General features: G+C 41.0%; 2 protein-coding genes and 1 pseudogene across 4 annotated transcripts in view; all 3 read right to left on the reverse strand.

Moving 5' to 3' along the window:
• nptnb (neuroplastin b) overlaps positions 1–10804 on the reverse strand; it is a 58040-nt gene extending 47236 nt beyond the window's left edge. For both annotated transcript variants that reach the window (XM_080763093.1, XM_080763092.1), the window contains exon 1: positions 10439–10804. In XM_080763093.1, the coding sequence (XP_080619219.1) occupies positions 10439–10517 (79 nt within the window). In that variant the 5' untranslated portion in view covers positions 10518–10804. The remainder of the gene's footprint in view (positions 1–10438) is intronic.
• A 6834-nt stretch (positions 10805–17638) lies between these two features.
• On the reverse strand, positions 17639–19165 carry LOC308319535 (UDP-glucuronosyltransferase 2A3-like; the record flags this gene model as incomplete). Its single annotated transcript, XM_080769640.1, has 1 exon — positions 17639–19165. The coding sequence occupies exon 1, from the start codon at positions 19112–19114 to the stop codon at positions 17639–17641; it is 1476 nt and encodes a 491-aa protein (XP_080625766.1). The 5' UTR covers positions 19115–19165.
• A 1533-nt stretch (positions 19166–20698) lies between these two features.
• LOC308319546 (UDP-glucuronosyltransferase 2A1-like) lies at positions 20699–23927 on the reverse strand (annotated as a pseudogene). The gene is made up of 2 exons: positions 23253–23927; positions 20699–20718 (listed from the first exon to the last, which is right to left on the reverse strand). The product of its transcript is annotated as a UDP-glucuronosyltransferase 2A1-like (transcript).
• Between the last annotated feature and the right edge of the window lie 1024 nt (positions 23928–24951).

Consider the following 24951-nt stretch of genomic DNA (forward strand, 5'->3'; position numbering starts at 1 on the left):
CTCAGACAGCAAGGTCAGCTTGCTGCAATAAGCGGTTGTTATGTCTCAAGTCATTAGGATCCAGCTATATATTTCCAGTATGTGTATAATAAACTTGTGAACCCTTGGCGTGACACTGTCTAGTGTCCCGTTATTTTGTTCTCCCGGGCCCGTTGACCGCCGCCGTACCAAACAAATAATTCAACCGGATTGTCACACACCACCCAGCCTGCACACACACTACCGGTCTGCCAGAACCAGACGAGGGTCCAGTACTTAGAGTATTACAACACACAGTGTCACACAAAAGCATAAAGAGTATCAGATCTGCATGTATAGAACACAGAGCACTGAAATGCAATGGCACGACTGGGAAAAGGAACGCTCTTAGAAATGCACGTCTTAACCAATGCAATGCAATGCATGGCAGAACAACAACTGACTCAGAGGTCACGTATTGATCTGTGGCAGCTAACCCTGAATGTCAGTGTGACCCTGACATTGGCAGGTACTATAAAGTAGGCCTAACTGATGGACATTCTGTCATGTATGCTAAATTATGGTGATACGTGTCCCGATAGATTTTCACCTGTTGTGTTGGTTTGCCCACAAATATAAATGTTAGGCTGATCCGGTAATGATTGTAAAATGTAAAGTGTGCTGATTGCTTTGCAGTCTATGGGAGCAATTTAAAATGTCACCCAAAAAGCTGTCTTGGCCTACACTGTATGTGTGGAAAGTATAATGTAGATGACAGATATGGAACCCCCCATAATATCATAATTCACCAAAACCTCTGAAAAATAGCCTCTGTATAATTGCAGAGGCTTTTTTGTAATCATATTTGTAATATTTTTAATCTCATGCACTAAGTGAAAATAAAAAACAATACGTATAATAATATCATCAATCAAAAGCCAAATGCAACAGCTCTTTTAATCTCACACCTGTGTGAAGTGAGCGGTGCAACTGTACCTTGTGGGGGTCCACGGGGGGTCCCCACAACATCCAGACCCCCAGGAACGCGCCCAGGTGGGCGACCCGGTTCCGGCAAGTTGCCCCGCGTCAGAAACCGTCGAGAAATGACAGAGTTACTGTGTGGGGGTCCCCGGAACATCCAGACCCAAGAATCAGGGACAAACTATGTTTTGAATACTTGCCATGCCATGTTGCAAGCTTGTACATCTGATCTCTTTTTTTTTATCGTGAAAGTGTTTGACACATTTTGAATCATTTTACATTTTTTAACACAAATCTTCTCTTCTGGGGGTTCCAGGCACAAAACATTTTCTGCTGCCAAATATATAATTTTGGGGGTCCTTAGCACGAAAAGGTTTGAGTACTACTCATAGAAAGATAGATTTGTAGAATTGCCCTCAGGTCTTAATGGGTTCATGTCACACCTGTGACACACCTGTGACATGAACCCATGTCACAATGAACAGTACAGTTGTGCTACATGAACAGTAGCACAATCATGTGATTGCAGACGTGACAACATTGCAAAGCATGAAAACCATAGCAGCAAAAGGTGAAGAAAAAAGAAAAACTGCATTTTAAGTTGTATAACTCTGTTGCTGTCAAAAATAAGGTACTAAAACAAGTCCCAGAGCTGTGCTGTTACTTTGGTCGGGAATGTAAACAACACAACTTGCATGCTGCTGCTGCAATATACAGCTTGCAATGTACAGGTGATACAGGCGCAATCAAAATATGCCTTGATCAGCTCTGATACTGTAAATTATGCATGCCAATCATTTTTCAAGAATGTCCACCAGCTAAAACTAAGTCAGTAATGAGTTACAGAATATGTATACAGACAGCTAAATCCATGTCTTGAAATAACAGTTTCACATGGCTAAACTTTTTGCCACAATTACATAGTTACATAGTTTAGTTTATTTGCTTCGTGTCACAGTTTAGTTGTGATTAAACGTTGTTGGTCCCCCCCCCCCTCTAAACAAGATATATATCGAACTGCTGAGTATATACTGTACAATTAACAAATTCAACAAAAATGTCAATATTTATCAATACTTGTTTTGAATGTTCATATGCTATCTATGCTGCTGCATTGTCTGTAAGGAAGCAAAAACAAAAATAAGTTTTACTCGTATGTACCTGTACAAAATATGTAACAATAAAGTACAACCTTGAATACTTTTGTGCATAAATATGGATTCCCCAAACGTCATCATCCCAGCCTAGGTTTAATCATGTGTTGAATATAAGTGATATTAGTCTGGCCATGCCCACATTCATGGGAGTGATGCGTCTGGTAGGCTTTGAAAGGATAGCATAAGTTTAAGTTTTTCATAACCATAACAACATTAAAGCGAGTACATTTTCACAGCTGCTCAAGATTCTAAACCAGCAGTATTGCATTTGTGAGCTAGCCCACATTTTTCCCGCAGGGACGAATTTTAGACTGCCCACTGGTATATGAAACTGTTCCATTTTTATGACATGAAGGGGGCAATGATGACCCTCTGCAGACAACCGCAGAGACAATTTCATTTGTTCTTTTTTTTAAATTACCAAATTAATGTAATGGCCAAAACCAAAATTCCCTGCAGGCACCCTGGGCAAGACCTAAGCTGAAAAGACTATCAGCGGAAGTTGCGGGATTTTAGCGGAAGTGAAATAGTTGATGCTTTACAAATCAGTTTACATTCTCCGTGAATGAAAAAAGTGTTGTGATTGGTCGGGAAAATATCGTATCCGGGGGAAATACATTTGACGGCTGTTCCGGAGGATACAACCGCCGATAGCTACTCTGCCTTAGGTTGTGACCAGTCTTTTCTTTTCGCAGATAAGTAAGCCTGGGACCGAGGCTACCTGTCAGGTGAAAAGACGCAGGTTGGCAGAGGAAGTGTAGCATCCAGGATTACATTATATAATTGACACTGGGTGAAAAATATGGGTGGAAAAAACCTAAAACGTAGTGGTAGTGGTGGCACTCTTGTACTTCCTTAGCAGTAAAGATCCTTGCAAACTACTGCAGATTTGTTTTTATAAAAACGTTTCCAGTGATTGTTTTGGACAGAATCTTTCATCTACAATGTGCATTTTAAAATTAAACACTTGAATGAGTCATCATTTGCAACCTTTTAGCTGATGATGATGATCACACACTCACTTGGTCTGGCTAATGTGACTCCTGACTGAATCCAGTGGATGTACAGTAGCTCATTATGTAGATCAGAGTCTGCGTTAGCAAGACCAAACATTGTTAAACAGTGTGGATCATTTGCATCAATACTCCTAAACTCACCCAACCTTGAATGCAAGATTACAGCTTGCAAAGTGCAAACCCTATTTGCTTTAGACCATACTAGCAAAATGTGACAAACATGTCAACCATGATTTGACAATAAAGTCGTTGAAAGATTGAGAGATAATCTGTTACAAATGAATTAGGGTACCCTAAAAGCTTCTCACTAACCTAATGTTTAGTGTTTTTAGGAATGTCCTGGTCTGTGTGCATCTCATAATGTTCAAGGAGTTTGTCAATCATAGACGGGAGGCTGGACGGATCCGCTTCCATGGTGAGTATTCAGGGTTCGGTGTGCTACACCAGAAAGATGTCTTAAGTGATTTAACGAGGAGAACACAGCTCGTTTGCCATTATAACGGCAATCGCAACTATCCATTGGATGCATAACATATCATCTCTGTCATACAGTATGTCCAAAATTGTTACTTTTCAAGATTCAAATTAAAAAATAGCAGATGTACAGGAGCGTTCTGCCCAGCAGCAGCGATAATGACAATACACAATGGCATGACATTGACATTAGACACTGTAGTATGATCAAGTAGGGAATTCCATTTATGAAAAGAAAAAAGGCTTCTGCCCGACAGCAACAATATGCAGCTTGATAGGTTCATTACATTGTCTACATATCTACAGTGGGTTGTTTGTATTTTAATATTTGAAAAGAGGAAACGGGGCACAGACATGCTTCATTGCTTCCCAGGCACCGTGTTTTGAGCTTGCAGATCTGCTACTTTTGATGCTTTTGTGACACTGTAGGCTGTAGGGCATTACTTTATGAAAAATGGAGATAAGCGGTTTCTGCCCGACAGCAACAATATGTATGTATTGGACTGGTGGGTAACTGAGCAGGGAGGAAAAAACAAACTGATTTGTGACCTTCCCCATAGCACCGCCATAGTACAGGAGTAGACGATCACTTTCTGCAGCTGCTGCAGCACAGGTAAAACGTAGCAGTTGGCAGCACCCCTGCCTGCATATACATAAAAGGTGATGTCAAAATTTACCAGCACATACACTGCTTCTCTGTACACTGCTTCTCCATGCTGAAGAGTGAGGAGCTGTCATGCAGGCAACATTTGCATAGAAAGGCACTTTCAAAGTGTGTTGATTTACAAGCACTGTTGAAGATATGCCAGACAACCTGACTGCCTGCAGAACCCAAATAACACAACATGCTGTGTTCTTTAATCTTTTGACAGAATTATCTACAAACTATTCTGTTTTTGCCATAAAAAGGGGTCCACTCTTCACTGCATTTTATTCAGGTCCTAGGGTATGGCCAGTGCAATATTTTACCAAGCCTAAATTGATTTCTACTGTTACTATATGTATATGGTGGCTACAGAATAGCTACAGAATAATTGCTGTTCTCATTTAAAATTCAAAGTCTCAAAGTGAACAGCAACAAGTAAGCTTCCTTCTCTCTGCTTCCTATAGTTAACGGTTGTGAGTTTGCGTCATTCGAGCAGGTACCGCCCATTTGCGGTTTAAAAAAGGTGGTAAAGAAATAGAGAAAGAAACAGAAAAAACACGTGAGATCATGTTTGTGTGACTGTACCCCATGCAGGAGGACGGTGCTGAAAAAGACTGGCGTACGTACTCAACGAAATTCAAGAAATCAAGCAAATAGAAAAATATGATTCACCTCACGCCATGGCAGTGCAGGTCTGTGTCTTTTAGACGTTTTAGGATGCTGCTCCCATCAATGCAGTGTATCAGGTTTCACAGTGGGGGCAAGTGTGACTCAGTATAAGAGCTGGCTCTGGTCCTACAGCATATTTTTCCGGTCCCACCAGTGAAATTTTCCCCCAGAGCCTGGATGGTAATATGATATGGATAGGCCCGCTGTCCATATATAGGTTCATTAGTAATATACGTAATTGTAAAATAAATGCCTTTTAGACCACATAATGCTTGTATTGGCATTGATGCCTGTAGTCAAGAACTATGTCACAATAATAATAATAATAATAATAATGTATTATACTGTTTTTCTGTGCACTATGGTTGGGAAGGGATGCAAATTGAAATACACACAGTATGAGGTAATCCTTTGGAATCAGTTTTCTTGTTCAGCACATCAGCCATAGGCCTACAGTAACTACGCAGTCCTAAAATAGACTTATTTTGCCTACAGTGCACCTGCTGGGCTGACTAGATTAAGCAATTGCTAATGACAAGAAAGACGACAACTAAAAAGTAATTGGGGACATTATTTTCAGAAGAAAGTCGTTATTTCATTATATCAGACGTACTGTTTAAGCCACGGGCAAATCAAATCGAACCTCATCCCCCTTCTATGCAAGTATTGGCTCGGTAAGGGGCGATGAAAATATCGATAATGTGATGAAAATTAGACAAATTTGATCAGTGGAAGGATGCCTCATGCAGTACCTCCACTGGAGGAAATTATATAAAGCGTGTGAGCAGTTCTTCAGGTCAGCCCCTAGCCAGCAGCACCTCCAGCTGCTACCCCACTTCCTTATTTCTTATGCATAAAGACCACAGCCCTTCAGAGATTAAATAGTGTAGTTCAACCATCCAGCAGAAAAGCCTTCAGAGGGCTGCATGTGCAGCTGTGTGCACAACAAGGACACCGTCCATTACCAGTTAATGGATTCACTTTCACAAAAGGACCTTAAAGACACAGTCCTTACGCTGCTGCGTGTCTCCGCAGGTTAAAAATAGAACTGAGAGCAGAATGGTTGGACACTATTTACAGTAGCTTCCAAATATCTGTTGCAGAATCTGAGCTCTCTCTCTCTCTCTCTCTCTCTCTCTCTCCCCCTCTCTCTCTCTCTCCCCCTCTCTCCCTGAGCTTGTGAGTGCGGGGAAAGTGAAGGCTCCTACTCCCTCTGCTTCACACATGCAGTGATTACATCTCACGCACTTATAATTATGATATTCTCCATGTCTCACCGCCAACTCTGAAATATCTTTGAGAAATATCTCAGGTTACATAAGGAACGAGGAATTTACTATCCCTCAACATGGATTGTGAGAGATAAATTGGGCTAAATGGCCCCAGGGGATGCATGCATGTGTGACCAAATAGCATTTAATATGCTTGAACATTATGCAACTACAGAATGTCTATGAAGAGTTAGCAGCCATGTACTACAACCTACTTTGACCTACAAAGGTCTATGCAAACATTGCAAAAAGCACAAGGGAATGACTGCCAGGGACTCACATCCACTTCCCATGATCGCTTGTGGTTTGACTCATATGGATATAAAGAATCAACTCACTGAGATAAAACGCTAATGTTAATGCCGTCGAATTATTAAAGATTTCGCTATAAACAGACGCTATCAAATATCACTGACAGACTGTTGTGACGACACAGAGACACCTCCCTGACAATAACGCTGAGACAGTTTATTTATTTTTGGACCACGATACTTATATGACACCATTTTAAATGAAACTTCTACGGCCCTGGACCAGGGGATGAGCGAGTGACATCAGGACTTCGATACAGATTTCACCGTCTGTCCGCTCCGCTGTAGTGCTGACATAATGAAGTGACATTATTCCGGGTAGGGTGTCTCGGCCCTGCGGTCGCTTCTCGCCTATAAGGCGTCTTACGGTTAGTATATATATGGTAAATCCATGAGCGATGATTGTTTTACTGTACATATGTAATGACACTAGATTATCTCAAGAAAGTTGTGCATCTGAAAAGCTTAGGCTAGTTAATGTTGTACCATGCATTTAGGCTAAAACTCCCTTGGTATCATCATTGGCTGAAATCGATAGGAAAACAACCTGTTAATGATGTAAAAAAAGCAGTACAGCCATATTATACTAATGTACTGTATACGGTACAGTGCTGTCCATGTAAATTAGCTAGGAATATTATGTCTTCTTATAAGACAGTTGACAGGGTGGCCCCGCCTTTCTGCAACTGTCCCCTGGGAGTCTCCACAGAGGTCTGTGCGTCCATGTGTGTGTGTGTGTGTGTGTGCTGTGTGTGTGTGTGTGTGTGTGTGTGTGTGTGTGTGTGTGTGTGTGTGTGTGTGTGTGTGTGTGTGTGTGTGTGTGTGTGTGTGTGTGTGTGTGTGTGTGTGTGTGTGTGTGTGTGTGTGTGTGTGTGTGTGTGTGTGTGTGTGTGTGTGCACGCACCATGCACATGTTGAGTGCATTTGTTTGTGTGCACTCACTCACTCACCCACTCACTCATCAGTGTCTGGGTACTCACCCAGGGAGTGAGCAGTAGTGCATACTGGGAACTGAGCAAGAGTTTGGAATGCCCTTGCTTGAGATTTATTACCCAACAATAGATGGGCTTTTTCATTCATTAATTGAATATATACTTAAGATTGTCCAGATGTGAAGATCAAAGCATGTGCTCATGCATGTTTGTGCACCTTCACTTCAACTGGTAGACGAATTAACCACATTAACACTGGCATTCCTACCGGTATTCTTGGTCTACAAGATCTATTCTACACAATCTATGTGATCACAAGATCTTGTGATCTACAAGCTCACAACGCATTGCGTTGTGACCTACACATGTGCACTGTAAGATTGTAGACAGGCTATTTCCACAAATTCCATGTTGTATGACAAACTATAAGTGGCTTACATAGATGTAGGAGCAGAAGGCAAGGAATATGTTTTGTTACATAACTGCATGGTGTATGGTATTTCAGCTAATTTTCACTCCCCCACTGGTGAGGATGTGTGAGCTGTTGCTGCATGTGCTGTCTGTTTGGTGATGTGCCTGACAATATGGTGTTAAAATGGTAATATCGCATCAGAATTACTCTTATAAACGCATCAAAACTTGGTGGGTAAAATGGGGTTATCCATCAAACTTCATTCAATTACTGTAAATAACTATGGTATGATGAACATTCATTACTTATAGAATAACCTTCTCAAACCATAATTTAAATCTGTCGATTTGACTCATAGTACAAATATCCCAATATAAAGCTGTGATGGACATAGACGAATGGCATACATGATTAGTAAGGGTACTTTTGTGGGGGGGGGTCTAAAGATCTCTAGTAAAGACCAGTGGTAATTTATCGGTTTGTCAACACAAAAAGGTTATTGAGATTTTGATATAGTAGCTACTGTACATTGTAAACATGAACTTCCTCTTTCTTCCTCTTATACCACAGAGATATGTTTTTGTTTCTAGTTTACATCTCATCTATGGGCATAATGCAGCTTCTCAAGTGTTACAACAGTCATCCAGCTACTCTATGTAAATAAGTCCTCACTCACAAATGTTGTCATCCTCATTGCCATCCCCCATAAAAGAAAGGTGTTGCACATTGTTTTTTCTTTCCTAGGAGTAGCTACAATACTGGTCTATTTTTTTCAGTGGTAAAACTAAATGCAGAAGCATTCTGGTAAAGAACCTTGAATGTTGCTCTGTGCTGTGGTATTTGAATAACCCCTCTAGGTGATGTGATTCACCAGAATGTGATGTCAGAGACATGTCATATCAGAGGGTATGGGCAACAATCCACAGAGGCATGACATGATGACATTGACATTTAGTTGCATCAAGTCATGTGTGTTTTAATAATTACAGACCGTAACTATTCAAAAACTGTTTTAGTAATGTTTGTATATATCGCCGTCGGGTGGAAACCTCATGTTACTTTTCAGGATTTAAATGTAATAAAATAGCAGATCTACAAGTTCAGGACACGTCAGTTTTGAGCTTATGGATCTGCTGCTTTTGCTGCTTTTGTGTGACGTGACGCTGTAGTATGATGAAGTAGGCCAGGGCATTAATTTACAAAGAAACACAAAAAGTAAAAATGTGTCGATGGGATCGAGGTTGTCTGACAGCAAGATATGCAGGTTCATTACAGAATCAATGGATGTCTTATTACCTGGCAAGAATCCACCTATACACACTTCAATATACAGTAGGTTGGTTGTTTGTAATATTTGACAAGAGGAAAAGGTGCATAGACATGCTTCCCACCCAGGCGCTGTATTAATAGCACCCACTGCTGCAAATAGTTAGGATGGTTTAGAAGACAAATGTCCCGTATGTGCAAATGCACTGTGACAAAAATACCCCCCTTTCCTGGTGTTTCTGTAAAATGACTTCTGCATTATACCTACAATAAAATAGCCAATTGTGCAATACAGTAGGGGCCTATATGCAGTATGTGTCAAGTGTGAATCCGACATTACAAGGAGCATGGCACGCTATATACGCAATGTGCAGAAATGTACAGTAGAGTATCTGTCAATCAATAGTGGTCCCAGAGAACAGGCTCATCATTACACTGTATGGCAATGCTTCTCAACCTGGCGGGCCGTGATGATATTGCAACTGGGCCCCCCAAATAATTGGTCCAAAACTAAGATTTGAATGATAATTCTCTCACAATCGGTTTTGACTTATCATAAAAATAAACGAACATGCTCTGGACATGCACGCGGCCCACCCATCTGACCACTTCTGCTGTGTTAAATGAGTCGACGCAAACACTTTTGAGATTTCCGAGTGGGCCTTGAGCCCTTGATCCAGCCAGGAAAGGTTGACAACCATGTGTGGGACATGCGTGTGTGGTGTGGGACACGCTGTAGTCGTCTCAAGGTTGGCATGAGTTCAACAACAGTCCATGACATGCAGGCTAGACTGGTCATGATGCCTCTGTGGTACCCAACCCAGTCAGGAAAAGACAATACTGTATATCCATGGCACACTGTTGCCTTGTTTTCACCAGCTGGCATGGTGGACATTGGTGGTCGTCAAATGAAACTGTCATTTTGTCATATAAATGCCACATGTCACATGACATGACACTATAGTGTTCAGCCTAGTAAGAGTCAGACCCATTCTTCCTTTATCCCATTTTCCCTAATATCCTTGCACAGTGACAGTCAGAACATCACTTGTACGTCTGCAGGAATACGCGGTCAAAAAAACAAATACTCATGTGAACAGCCATGTAAACAGATATATGTTGTTGGGGTGCAAGTTAACTCTGGCTGGCCTGCATCATGGTCTGTCAGACTGTCAAGGTGTGCAAGTGTAAATCTAAACGGTCGTTTGACACAGTCGGTCGAGACTAAATCTGGTCACAACAAGTCACATACTACAGTACATAGTCACACATACTGCTGCGCTGCAGGCTGGTAATAATAATAATAAATGCCACGACCAACATGACGATGTTATTAATTTCTTACCGTTCTGAGCCGAGCTGAAAGGTAGCATCAAGTTTCCACAGAGGACCAGCGGCAGCAGCATCACTGCGTCGGGATGCATTCTTGTTGGGGGTTAGGAGGACGCGGGAGGACCAGCCGGCCGAGGTCTCTCTCGGCAGGACGGGGACGAATGTGGGAGGGAGATTGCCTAATGATCGTGGGAATTATAAAAACGGGAAAAACATAACACCGAGTTTGTCAAATTGTCAGCAGAGGATCGAAAATTATTATAATTGTTCTTCTTTTTCTATTAATAATGTCCCCCCCCTTAATCTCTGGATAAAAAAGACCTCGACAGATTGTGATGAATGAATGGTCCGGGACGAGGCCAGGGGCTCAGGGATGCCGATGCGGGGCCATAGGCTGAAGGAGCCTCCTTGGTCACAAATTGCGGAGGAAAGGATAGAGTCTATTTGTCCCATAGCCCATAGGGATGGACCGTGCTGTGATTGGATGATGATAATAACAGCCACGGGCAACAACCCCGCAATGCAATAAATAGGATATAGAGAACAGCACGAACTGCTGACGATAATATGAAACCAAGATGCAGATCGAGTTTGTCAGAGGGCATTTTATTGTATCTTTATGTGTTTTGGTCATTGGCCATTTTCCCAAGCCCCCACCGTTTTCAATGAGAGTTTTCAGATTGGTCTGTGACTCTGTGCATGATGTGTGCGTGGTGGTCATATACGTATTAGCGCTGTAGTAGAGAATTTAGAGCTAGCGGTTGCCTGACAACGCGGCTAAGCCAATCACAGCGCGAGCGAACGCCCATCCCCGGTATGGGAACACATACAGGCTCTTCCACCCGGAGGAAAGGTCCTTTCGATCGAGGTGTCCACGGTGTGCGCACACGTATGCGCATCATGGACGCACAGGCAACGCGTCACGGTCACCGTGGACAAAAATAATCACGACGAAAGTAAGTGATGCTTAAATGCACACCAGAATGTAATGTGTGCCCTGCACATTATCCCCGTCGTCGTGTCCTGACTGTACGCAAAAGGAGTGGGCAAGGTTGTCCGTTTGCAGCGATGATGATGATGGTAAGGCAATGCGCGCTCATGACCGTCCGTGCCCCTAGAGCGCACAAACGCACACATAAACACGACATTGCTACCTCAAACCCCCATCACGGTTTAGTGGTTATCCCTTTTTACTATTGAATATGAGGGGCGCCAAGGCACCATCATGATTTTTGTCAAGGAATGTACGGTCTTGCCTGCAGGTGATCGATTCTGATCGCATCACCAGCTGGCGCATGACAGTGGTGGTTTACTTTTTCCAGATAATTTGGTTGGTATTATTTGCTTTGCTGCAGAAAGAAAGTTGAGCCAAGAATAACTCTAGACACTGCGTTCACAACGTCACTCAGCTGAGCAATTTCGGATTTCATAGCCTGAAGCCATGTTCAGATTTTTTTTTAGTAGAATTTCTCCTTTTGTTGAGATCTGTTCTAAAAATGAACAAACAAATCAAATTGTGTTGTCAGCAGTTGTCGAGGCTGTTTATAAATAGTATACTTTAACATTTAAAAAATCATACAATTATTGCCATGCATGGATCAATGTTTCTGGAGTGTGCATAATTTGCACAATAACAATCTGCGCTCAAGTGTTATGTAGTACAATTCTGCACAGTGCAGTGTTGCAGAGCACATACTTTAAATTAGTTTCATATAGTTTAAAAATGTAATATGCTTAATTTGATTCAACTAGTCTAGGAAATATACAAGGCAAATGGGAATATACATCCTATAGTTCTGACACCAAACTGTACAGACATGGGACGGACATGCCCCTGATATAATTTATAGGCCTACTCCTGTTATATATTTAAACAGTATATTTCCCCTGCAATACAATAGTTCCATACTGTATGTCACACAAGCTGTGTAAATAACACAGTCATGAGCATAAGTTAATAGCAAAGTATATTGTCCTACATACCAAGTACCACTGTGCGTCATAGCCACTAGTGAGTTACATGGTAAACACTGCCCATAAATCTATCAACACCTCCATGATTTATCTTGATGAAGAAGATCCTTAGGTGTTCAAAACATTGATTTAGCAATAAACATAGTGTGAGTCTAACAATGTTGGGGATTTTATTATTGATTAATGATTATTGTTGATGCTGATCTCCTGTAGTTTGTCCTGCACCTGATTACCAGAGTCAATGTGCATGCTCTATCTTTTGAAATTATTATGACGCACACAACAAAATCTCTATTCAATATCATCTCGTCAGGCCGCTATACTATACCTGACAACTAAATCAATGTGTTGCCCCACAAGTCCAGTTTTGAGTATAGGCTAAGATTATGGAGAAACTCTTGAGCTCACTGAGCTCATTTTGTAGATTAAGACTTGTCACAACACAGGGCTGGGTTTGGATCTGAAGCCAGTACTGTATCTCATCCAATACATAATATCCTAACATGGCCTCCTATAATCCCTTGTAGAAACAGTGTGTGCTGCTGCTGCTACATGGGTGACCTCATGTGGTCAATCGCAGCAACACAAGTCAAATAAATTATAGCATAGGCCTATACTTCCAACAGTGTTACAAGATGCACTTCAAAATATATGTTACCTCTGATGTAGTGGCATTAAACTGGGATGTGCTTGTAATAGATATATATATAATATTGCAATGCTTAACCTATACATTTATGGTATAAAAAAAAGAAAAGAAAAAAGTACTTCATTCCTATTTGTTTGATTCCAAAATGTTGTAGACCTATACTACTGTACCTGCAACTGTATAGTTCTGACTCAATCACTATTCTATGCAGTATAGGTAATATAAGCATGCCATGTTTTCATGTCAGAGAGGAATTGTAAAGGGCTGGTTTCTGCTCAGTAGCAGAATAATGTTCCCTCCAGTTTGTCTGTGGGACGCCGCGTTTAAAATGTAACCCCACCTGAAACCCTACGCGAGCCAATCGGCTGAGAAGATGTCACAGCACACGGCACACCCTCCTTTGTTCGAAACCAATGAGAGTGGAAGTGTGGCATTTCGCCCGAGGGGAAAAACTTACCCCTGGATGTGTTAATTACGCATCACTTAACTGTTGAGCCAATGTGTTCACAACGGTGGACACTCTGTTGGGCTTTTTACCTCTACTATTCCACTTTTTTGGTCAATCTAGTATGGAAAGTAGACAACAATGGCTTACCAGGCTGAAAAATGAACTTAGCAACAGTCCTGTGGTGTCAAACGTGGCTTTCGGCTTCATCCTCATGGGACTAGAGAAGCTTGTGGAGCTGGAGTTTGAGTGTCCTTGCAGTCCTACATGGAACGGAGTGTTTTCATCTGCCTTCTTTATCATTCCGGCTGTCATGGCCTTTACCCTGATGCAGATCATCCAAGGATGCAGATGTGAAGTGTGGTGCAGGAAAACTGTGTCCCTCTCCAGTTTTGTTCCCGCTATCGTTTGGCTGATTCTACTATTCCTCGACGGCCAGTACTTTGCTTGTGCGATGACAGACTGGAAAGGCAGATTTGTGCTTGTTGACAAGGCAGCTCCGCAGAAATGGTGTGAGCCAACTAGTGAGGGAGACGTCACAGCTCAAGAACTCATGATCCGCTCGCAACAGTTATTCGTTTTCTCTCAGGTAAGTTCAATATTCTCCCAGCTTATTGTACATTATTTTCAGGGGAGTCAGGGGGATGAAGCACCTCTAGAGAAGAGAGAAGTAGTGCATGCACATCCACTGCAGTGTCCGGGTGCAGGGAAACAATAGATCAACACAAATAACATGAAGTCCACACACTGCTAACAATTAGGCTATGCTCCCACTGATTATTGCTAGCTCACTTCAACAATGCTGCATGCCACCTGGAAGATTATGAAGATCCAGAATGGATCGAACCATTGTCCATTGTACTGAGCACTTAAACTGGGTACACAACAGTGTGTGAACTTTGAAGGACCTCTATCCCATTAGAATATACACCATTATCAACCCTTGCATATTACAATGTTGCTGCCATTAAATAAATTCTGAATAAGACTGTTATCATTTAGAGAACTCTTATCTATGTGTGCTGTGAGCGTGTATTTATTTGGGAAAATGTATTCTTGAAATGACCTAGGCAACTAAAGTTTGCTGCCATGTGTTCTTGTTAATACAGGTGAATGTCAAAGTAAACATATGCCTAGAGTAGTTTGTGTTCGATTTTGGGACCATAAAGAGAAAGCATTGACGTAAGGTTGTTGTGTGTACAGTAACTAGTTTGTCGGGTGGAAACCGCATACCGGTATGTCCAAAACTGTTACTTTTCAGGATTCTAATTATAAATTGCAGATCTACAAGCTCAAAACACACTGCTTCGCTTCACGCTGTGTCGTGTGGTATGGTTGATGCTCTGCTGTAGTATGATCAAGTGGCTATAGGCCATTCATTTACAAAAAAGAAATGACAGGGTTTTCCATTGCATTGTGTTGTAAATTTAAGTGTTTTCAGATTTCTGTTTTCTGAGCGCTCATACATATTTCTGTTTTCTGTGCGCCCATACAGATTTCTGTTTTCTGAGCGCCCAAACAGATTTATGTTTTCTGAGCAGTGAGCACCCATACAGATTTGCCTACTATATCATAATTTACCCTAGGGTACCCCCACAGAAACATGAAGTAATCCTGGTCTCTATACTGTCTCCCCCTGGCCAGCCAGGGTGCCTGATGGAGGCGAAAGGAACTGGTTAGAATAACATGTTCCTTCCACGAGCTACGTCCAACCGGGGAAACTCCCCCCGTCAGGTGAAAAGAGGCGGCTTGGACACCTCATGCATTGTAGGAAGCAGTCCGTTTCTCTCCCCAGGTTGGCAGAGGGAGTGTAGCGCCCAGGATTACATTACCGGTAGACAGTTGACACTGAATGGGGTACAAAAACCGTGGGATTATATATATCACGATTTAAACCCACTAGTCTAACCTGAGTTGCAACTGTACTTGCAATTGTAGTTGCAACTTGTACCGCTCACCAAAAATAGCCGATCTTCACAACACAGTTCACAACACAAACGCTATTTTCATCCCAGAATAGGCATGCATGGTCCAAGTGGTTCATTCAGTTTTGTCTCATCAATCCGTCCCCAGGTAATATTTACCACTGCTTAACTATGTATTTTGTGTCGCAGGTTATAGGCATAATCCTCCTGATATTCATCTGTGTGGGACTCATAGTATATGTAATCAGAGAAAGCTGCCAACAAGAGGCGGAGATGATGCGGGATGCAAATGAAACAGAGCTTAATATGATCAGGACAAGCTAATGGCCGGGACATCAAGCACTGCCCTGCCCTGCTCCATCAGTGGATTCTCATCCAGGCTCCCCTTTTACCTCGCAGGAACAGACTATTGTACTTGTAAATAATGCTGAATGGATTGTCATCATGTTTCAAGACTTTTGTAAATAAGTGCCTTTTTTTTTTTACGTTTCTCCACTCCAAGAGATCTCTGGTATGGTTGACCCTTTCACATCCAAGGAACTAATCTATTTCTTTTAAGAATGTTGAATGTTATTGTTGTAATATTCTCTCTAGATCTGCAGATTTATATGGTTTAAGATGTGCCTTATCATTCAGGAAATATGCGGCATACCCGTCTGTCTGACTTCACTGTAGTAGAACATTTGCTTTTCAATACCACTTAAACCATACACTGCATTGTATGTCAAATAGCGAATGACCGATTTAGAAGCTCACAGTGCTCACAGAGCTTGTGTATCTGCTATTTTTGCCAAATGTTTGACCATTTGTCAAACTGTTTGTCTATTTTTGCATATTATGAAATGCCCAGAATAGGGATGCTAGGGTTCATGTGGTTAAATGAGTAGGATAAATGGCAAAACTAGCAAGTAGGCTTGGGGAGCATGACTTTCATAGATTACATTTGGAAACAAATCTACATGTTTCAATTAATAATACATTTAAGTCCTTTATGAACAATACATTTTATATTGAGAAGTGGAAAACACAACTTCTTATAGGGCCAATGCAGCCAATGGTGGAGGTTGATTACCAGTGGTGGAAAAAGTACTACATTTGTTGTACTAAGTAAATGTAGGCTATCAATACTGCAATGTAGAAATAGTATTTTACAAGTAAATATACAAAGTACTCATTATCTAAAAGCGCACAATGCATTGCATCACAATGTGTTGCATGCTTGTAGATGTAGTATTTTCAAATTCCGGTAGGCAAAGTTAAAATATGGTTGAAGTGGTTAATGTAGCCTACTATGTTTGTAATAATAATCAAAATCTACAAAGTAACTAGAAACTAACGTTTTCAAATAATTGTAGTGGAGTAAAGTAGAATATTTGGAGTAGACAAAAGTATAGAAAATTGGAAATACTAGAGTAACGTAAAAGTACCTCAAAAGTACAGTATTTGAGTAAATGTACTTACTTTCCACCACTGTTAATTACCACTGAACGTATGTGTGCATGCTGAAAAAGGAATATTATAGTCTACCGGTATATTTTTACCTATAGTTTGAATCATGACTACCATTGTGTGCTCTTGATTCAAAGAGTTTTAACCACGTAAACCCTATATACTTTGTCGACTGGGGTGCCTAAGGGTTCTATATTTGTCCCCTCCTTTTTTCCCTCTGCACTAAATCTCTTCGCCCGAAAATTGCCAATCTACAATCTCACATTGTTGTGTGTTGCAATGTGTTTTTTGCTGAATGATCACATATTGTGACATGCCTAGAATAGGAACACCAGGATTCATGTGGTTAAGATGATCAGATCAGCGAAACAATGCTCATAGTAATGTACAGTATTTGCCATTCATATCAAGGCTATACCCAGCCAAAAAAGAAACATTTTCAGTTACAGTATTAACTGTCTGCCTGTAATTACAGTTTTTGTAATAAACCAATTATTTATTTAAATTAAATGCCCAGGGTTTTCATACAATGTCCTATCAACCATATAATACTCATTATTCCAGAATTTCATATTTTAAGGTTTTTGCACATGTGTATAAAACAAACAAGTTGTCTGTTGATTACATTAGCCTACATGTTTGTGTGTAAATTTCACTATAGCAATATGTTATTTCATAATAACCAAATTATAATATTTCTATTTTACTATATAATGATTTGCTAAGGTTATAGTCAAAAGGTTCAAATGGCTACCAACAACTTCTACTCAATTAGTCAGATTTAATCTTTCTTCTGAAACATACCATGACACATACACACTTGATTAGAGCAGCAAATAGAACCACAACAAGCAGCACCACTGTTACTAAAAACAACATGACATCTAGAGAGTGGTACGAGTACCAGGGCATTTTGTAGGACTCTGTGCGGAGGTGCCCGGCACCTTTGTGTCTCATAACAAACTCTATCCAGAAGATGGCGCTGTCCAGTGGCTCCATTGGCTTGTCTCTGTGTAGCCTAGAGAGCCTCTGCATGTTCATCCTGTAGGAGGGCTCATGGAGGACCTCCTGTATTGCCTCCAGGAAGTTGTTATCTTTGTCCACTGTGGCCATCGAGAGAACAATCGCGGCTCCTCTCTCTTTGAGACGCAGCAGGTTGTCATATTGGTCAAAAAACAGCGGGAGACCCACAACAGGCACTCCGTGATAGATGGCCTCTTGAACCCCGTTCGTACCTCCATGGGCAACAAATAGCTTTATCTTTGGGTGTCCCAGAAGATCGTTTTGTGGCATCCAGTCAAGCAGTAATGTGTTGTTCCCCAGAGTAGCAGGCCTGTCCCCTTTATGCCTCCAGATGACTTTCTGAGGTAGTTTGGCAAATGCGGCAGCTATCTCATCCGTTATGTCAGTGGGCAGTCCACTGATAAAGGTCCCCAGAGACATGATGACGACTCCATGTTCCCCAGAGCTCTGGACAAACTCCTCCAGGTCTGGAGGAAGAGGTTGAGCAGGTTTGCACTGGAATCCTCCCATATAGATAACGTTAGGCATGGTGGGGCGAGGGAACTCAAACACAAAGTCAACTCTCATAAGCCACAGGTCTGCCCCCTGCATCAACTCAGTGAATTTGACTTCTGGTCCAAAGAACTCGTCGCAAAAAGCCTGATATACTGGATTGATTAAAAATATATTTTCAGCTTGATTTAGAAAATAGAAAAGCATGTTTTTAACTCTTTGTACAAAATTCATTTTGTCTGATAATCCTGACATATTCATTGGGATATAAGATAAAGGTGAGGGTGCAATGTTCCTATGTCCCTCCCCATTGGTTACCCATCGCACATTGTAGACAAGAGGAAGCTTTAAATAATGAGCCAACAAAGTACCACCCCCCCATCCCGGGTCAGTAAGAACTAAATCATAGTTTCTCTCCTTAATGTCATTCATCAAATCCGTGTTTTCGAACATGTTTCGAGTCATTTCACAAATCATCCTGGGAACACTTGTGAGGAAATCGAGTGCCATCATTTCCAAATAAAAAAGATTCAATGCAGAGCTTTTGCCTCTTTCTATATCCAGTAGTTTGTCAACAATAATGTTCACAAAGTCCTCATTGAATGCTTCAGCCACTGGCACAGTGATTGAGTCATAATAGGTGGATTCCTCTTTGATGTACCAGCTTTGATTTGTCCTCACCACTGTAACGGAGTGTCCCTTCGAGTGTAGAGCTTTGACCAGGATATCCATGTTCACCCAGTGACTTCCTTCTATCGGAACAACCAGAATCTTACCTCCTTGGCAGAATGGCCAGAGGACCATTAAACATGTCACACGGAGGCAAACTGTCCTCCATAGCTGCCATGCCATCGCTTACCTATAGTTTCAAGCAAAGACATGTAATGTAATATCTCTAAAAGGTTGAAATTGTTTCAATATATAATGATGTGTAGTGTGATATCAAAAGTAGACAGTCAGAGACACTATAAGATAAAAATGTTCATGCAATATTACCAACTTGGGTTGGGGAGTTAGTTTAGACTGAGCACTGAAATAGCATTTAGCTTCCAATGATTACAATCCTGTTATGTTCTGATGTATATGCTTCTATTGGAATTAACTAATTCTCACTGACAATGCCCATTTTTCTGCCCATCAGCAACATTCAATGTACTACTTGTTACTGTAGATATTTATTTTTGGAGATGCAAGAAGAATTGTCTGAGACAATTCTCATAATTCTGAACGTGGTAATAGCAAAGGAGAACAGTCTGACATGGATCAAATACACTGAACTAAACAAGTTTGTGCTCAATCCATGGCAAAAGGTAACAGGCACCAGAACCCCCTAAAAACCTGTTGGACAATGTAGATTGTTTCAGCTGAGCTGACATTTGACAAAAGCTAACAAAAATGTACTTACAGATATTGAAAGTCCACCGATTAAACCAAAAACAAATGTGTTGTCGTCAATACGCTGCGATAACAGTTGTAAATCTTTCCTAGTGAAGTTCAAAGTTCAAAGTTGTGTGTGTCCCTGTGATTGTGAAAGTTTTTTATTTTCTTCAGCCAGCATGCAATCTATAAGTGTGTAATATGTCATGGGGTGGTCAGCAGTCACAAAGGTTAACTTTTCTTAACATAACACTCATGTAGTAACATAAGTAGGCCTATTACATGAAATATGGAAGTCATAGTGTTTTAGTAATTAAAGTTCAATTGTATGAATCAAGGCCTCAACCATTAAACCTATGATTGTGTTTCCCTTGTCTATCAAAAAAGTTCACGTTACAAATTGTGCCAAATTTATACTCTATATCTATATCTATATCTATGTTGACACTCGCCATGGCCACTCAGGTATATTTTCAACTGTCTTTCAGCCCTACTGCCACCAAAGATGAGTCAGCAAAACTTTGCTCAGTGTTAAAGGCCAGAGCCCCAGGCCTTAAACCACACTCTAACGGTAAACCAGAAGGATGGTCAAAAAAAAGACTGTAACAGGTCGATCTGTAAAGACAATGTATTTATAAAAAGAAAGATCTTCTGTCCAAAACAGTGTATTTTACCGTAAGCCTAGGCCTACTGTGAAGTTTCCAAATGAGTCTTAGCCTGTTCAACTGTCACCTGACAACAGGTTTTTAGAGGGTTCTGGTGGTTTCCAGTCAAGCACCACAGAACCCTACAGTATGTCCAAGCACGTTCTAATTAGGACTAGAACGAGTTCTCTGTTGGGTCCTTCCAGGCAGCTAGCATCAAGTAAACTCTCGTCTTGGTCCTGGTCTAAACTCTTGACTCTTTAACTCTGCCTAGCGACCACCTGCAAAGGATTGTCTACCCGTTGCAGTGCATGCCTAAACGCCAGGAACACTGAGGTGATCATCACCTATATAACATCATTCTGGACCACACACCTGCCTCCTGTTACTGTTAGAGGTGACTTCAAATACCTGCTGGGCTCATGTATCAATTACACAGAAAGTAAGGAAAGCACTTGCATGGAGGGCTCGTCTGAATGGCATGGCCAGTGTTTGGAAGTCCAACCTCCCCCACAGATAAAGCTCAGCGTCTGTGTGACCGTAGAATATGTTTTCCTATAATATATGGCTGTGAATGCTGGACACAGAAGCCTGTCCTAAAGAGGTCTGTGGATGCGTTCTACACCCCGGAATGCAACGAGCAGCAACATTAATAACCAGAATGAGCATGGTACTGTACTAACAAGTTAAAAAATAGCAGATGTACAAGTGCCACGATGGGAGCTTGTAGATTTGCTATTTTTTAATAGCCAATGTTAAAATCTGAAAATGACAGTTGCTTTCCTGGTTTGTCAGAATTACAGTACATCTTTTGTTTTTTTAGTGCTTTAATTTCAGAGCTAGTTTACTGTTTTTCAGCATTTTGGTGTAGCACAGAATTACATGACATTTCATCATGTCTTCAGAGGGCTCCAGATTATGTTGATTCCAGTGTACAAAAATAGGTGGCGAGTCTGAGACAGACAGGCCATTGTGAGTCAGCAGGGAGCATCAGTGCTGCTGTTCACTGCCTTTGACAGGTTATGACCCCATAATGTTTCTGTAGTAGTTTTCATGAAAATAATCTACTTTTACATTGTACCTCTTGGAACAATAACAAAGTGTGTAGGGCCAATATGCCTTTCTTTCTATAATGTGCTCACACTTTGGGACTTGGGCGTCTTGTTGTTGTTTACTCACTTGTTGTATAGTTGTTTGTCGATGGCGATTGATGACTGCAAGGTTGGTATTATTGGTAGGAGTTTGCGTTGTGTGAGTGTATGGTTCAAAATAAACGGGGGCAAACAAAAACAAGCACAGGCTCCAGACAAACTAAATAAAGGTCTCAAAAAACAGACGAGCGCAGGGTTCGATAACAAATAATAAAGTAGGCTACTTTTCTTTCTTTCTTTCTTTCTTTCTTTCTTTCTTTCTTTCTTTCTTTCTTTCTTTCTTTCCTTTCTTTCTCTAACTGCACTGTTTGTGCGTTGCGTGCAAGCTGTTGAAAATCTGTATCTCTACTGGCGTCTTTCTTCCTACAGCTGTGAGCCTGTGGCTTAATTAAAGGGAACCATGGTGCCATTTCTCAAGGCAACCAGTGGGGGCGCCATTTGGTCAAATCAAATAAGATGGCTCCTACAAAGTGTCTTATTGTTCCAAAAGGTAGGATAGGCCTACTGTTAAGTAGCCTAGATTATTTTCATGAAAACTACTACTTCTACCAGTGGTGGAAAAAAGTACTCACATTAGTTTAGACTGAGTAAAGTATCTGTAGAGCCCAAGTCCCTGGTTGCCGAGGAAGTTCAGACGTGTGATCGAAATAATTGCAATCCAAACGTTTGCTGAGTTCATATTAAATTATATTTATTATAGTCCAAAGTCCTATACTTTTGTTCTAAATACAAAATAAATAAACATAAACTGTCAAACGCACAGGATACAGAACATGTTCACACTCAAACACTGGTTTACCTCTGCCACTGGCAACACCTGCGAGACTGATTAGGTCCAGGGTTAAATACCCTCTCTCCCTGTAACTATGGCAACCTTGATTGGCAAATTGACAATGAAACCTAGAAACAATATGGAGGCTCAAATGGCTCTTACAGTACTCATTATCTAAAAGCACACAATACATTGAATCACAACGTGTTGCGTGCTTGTGTAGATGATAGTATGTACTATGTATTATGTATTATGTTTGTACTTTGTAATAATAATCAAAATCTACAAAGTAACTAGAAACTAATGTTTTCAAATAATTGTAGTGTAGTAAAAGTACAAAGCCTCTGAGATGTATTGGAGTAGACATAAAAGTATAGAAAATTGGAAATTCTACAGTAACGTAAAAGTACCTAAAAAGTACAGCATTTGAGTAAATGTACTTACTTTCCACTACTGTTAATTACCACTGAACTTATGTGTGCATGCTGAAAAATGAATATTATAGTCTATCATAGTCATAGTCTATGAATATTATATTTTTTACCTATAGTTTGAATCATGACTACCATTTTGTGCTCTTGATTAAAACTGAAATCATTTTCCAAGAGAGTTTTAACCACGTAAACCCTATATACTTTTTCGACTGATGTGGTTAAGATGATCAGATCAGTGAGACAATGCTCATAGTAATGTACAGTGTTTGCCATTCATATCAAGCCTATACCCAGCCAAAAGAATAAACATTTTCAATTACAGTATTAACTGTCTGCCTGTAATTACAGTTTTTGCAATGAACAAATTATTTATTTAAATGAAATGCCCAGGGTTTTCATACAATGTCATATCAACCATATAATACTCATTATTCCAGAATTTCTTATTTTAAGGTTTTTGCGTATAAAACAAACAAAAGTTTTGTCTGTTACCTTTGTGTCTCATAACAAACTCTATCCAGAAGATGGCGCTGTCCAGTGGCTCCATTGGCTTGTCTCTGTGTAGCCTAGAGAGCCTCTGCATGTTCATCCTGTAGGAGGGCTCATGGAGGACCTCCTGTATTGCCTCCAGGAAGTTGTTATCTTTGTCCACTGTGGCCATCGAGAGAACAATCGCGCCTCCTCTCTCTTTGAGACGCAGCAGGTTGTCGTATTGGTCAAAAAACAGCGGAGACCCACAACAGGCACTCCGTGATAGATGGCCTCTTGAACCCCCGTTCGTACCGCCATGGGCCACAAATACAGTAGCTTTATCTTTGGGTGTCCCAGAAGATCGTTTTGTGGCATCCAGTCAAGCAGTAATGTGTTGTTCCCCAGAGTAGCAGGCCTGTCCCCTTTATGCCTCCAGATGACTTTCTGAGGTAGTTTGGCAAATGCGGCAGCTATCTCATCCGTTATGTCAGTGGGCAGTCCACTGATAAAGGTCCCCAGATACATGATGACGACTCCATGTTCCCCAGAGCTCTGGACAAACTCCTCCAGGTCTGGAGGAAGAGGTTGAGCAGGTTTGCACTGGAATCCTCCCATATAGATAACGTTAGGCATGGTGGGGCGAGGGAACTCAAACACAAAGTCAACTCTCATAAGCCACAGGTCTGCCCCCTGCATCAACTCAGTGAATTTGACTTCTGGTCCAAAGAACTCGTCGCAAAAAGCCTAATATACTGGATTGACTAAAAATATATTTTCAGCTTGATTTAGAAAATATAAAAGCATGTTTTTAACTCTTTGTACAAAATTAATTTTGTCTGATAATCCTGACATATTCATTGGGATATAAGATAAAGGTGAGGGTGCAATGATATGATGTCTCCCCACTGGTTACCCATCGCACATTGTAGACTAGAGGAAGTTTTAAATAATGAACCAATGAACCCCCCCCCATGCTGGGTCAGTAAGAACTAAATCATAGTTTCTCTCCTTAATGTCATTCATCAAATATGTGTTTTCGAACATGTTTCGAGTCATTTCACAAATCATCCTGGGAACACTTGTGAGGAAATCGAGTGCCATCATTTCCAAATAAAAAAGATTCAATGCAGCTTTTGCCTCTTTCTATATCCAGTAGTTTGTCAACAATTGAGTTCACAAAGTCCTCATTGAATGCTTCAGCCACTGGCACAGTGATTGAGTCATAATAGGTGGATTCCTCTTTGATGTACCAGCTTTGTCCTCACCACTGTAATGGAGTGTCCCTTCGAGTGTAGAGCTTTGACCAGGATATCCATGTTCACCCAGTGACTTCCTTCAACCCAGAAACCTCGTTGGCAGAATGGCCAGAGGACCATTAAACATGTCACAAGGAGGCAAACTGTCCTCCATAGCTGATAGCTGCCATGCCATCGCTTACCTATAGTGACATTGAGGTGATCAAATACACTGAACTAAACAAGTTCTGCTCAAAAGTTTGTGCTCAATCCATGGCGAAAGGTAACAGGCACCAGAACCCCCTAAAAACCTGTTGGACAATGTAGATTATTTCAGCTGAGCTGATATTTGACAAAAGTTAACAAAAATTAAGTTAACAACCTCCACCCACATAAAGCTCAGTGTCTGTGTGACCGTAGACTATGTTTTCCTATAATATATGGCTGTGAATGCTGGACACAGAAGCCTGTTCTAAAGAGGTCTG

Source organism: Protomyctophum bolini (genome assembly GCF_963924005.1).
Source record: "Protomyctophum bolini genome assembly, chromosome: 1".
NCBI lineage: Eukaryota > Metazoa > Chordata > Actinopteri > Myctophiformes > Myctophidae > Protomyctophum > Protomyctophum bolini.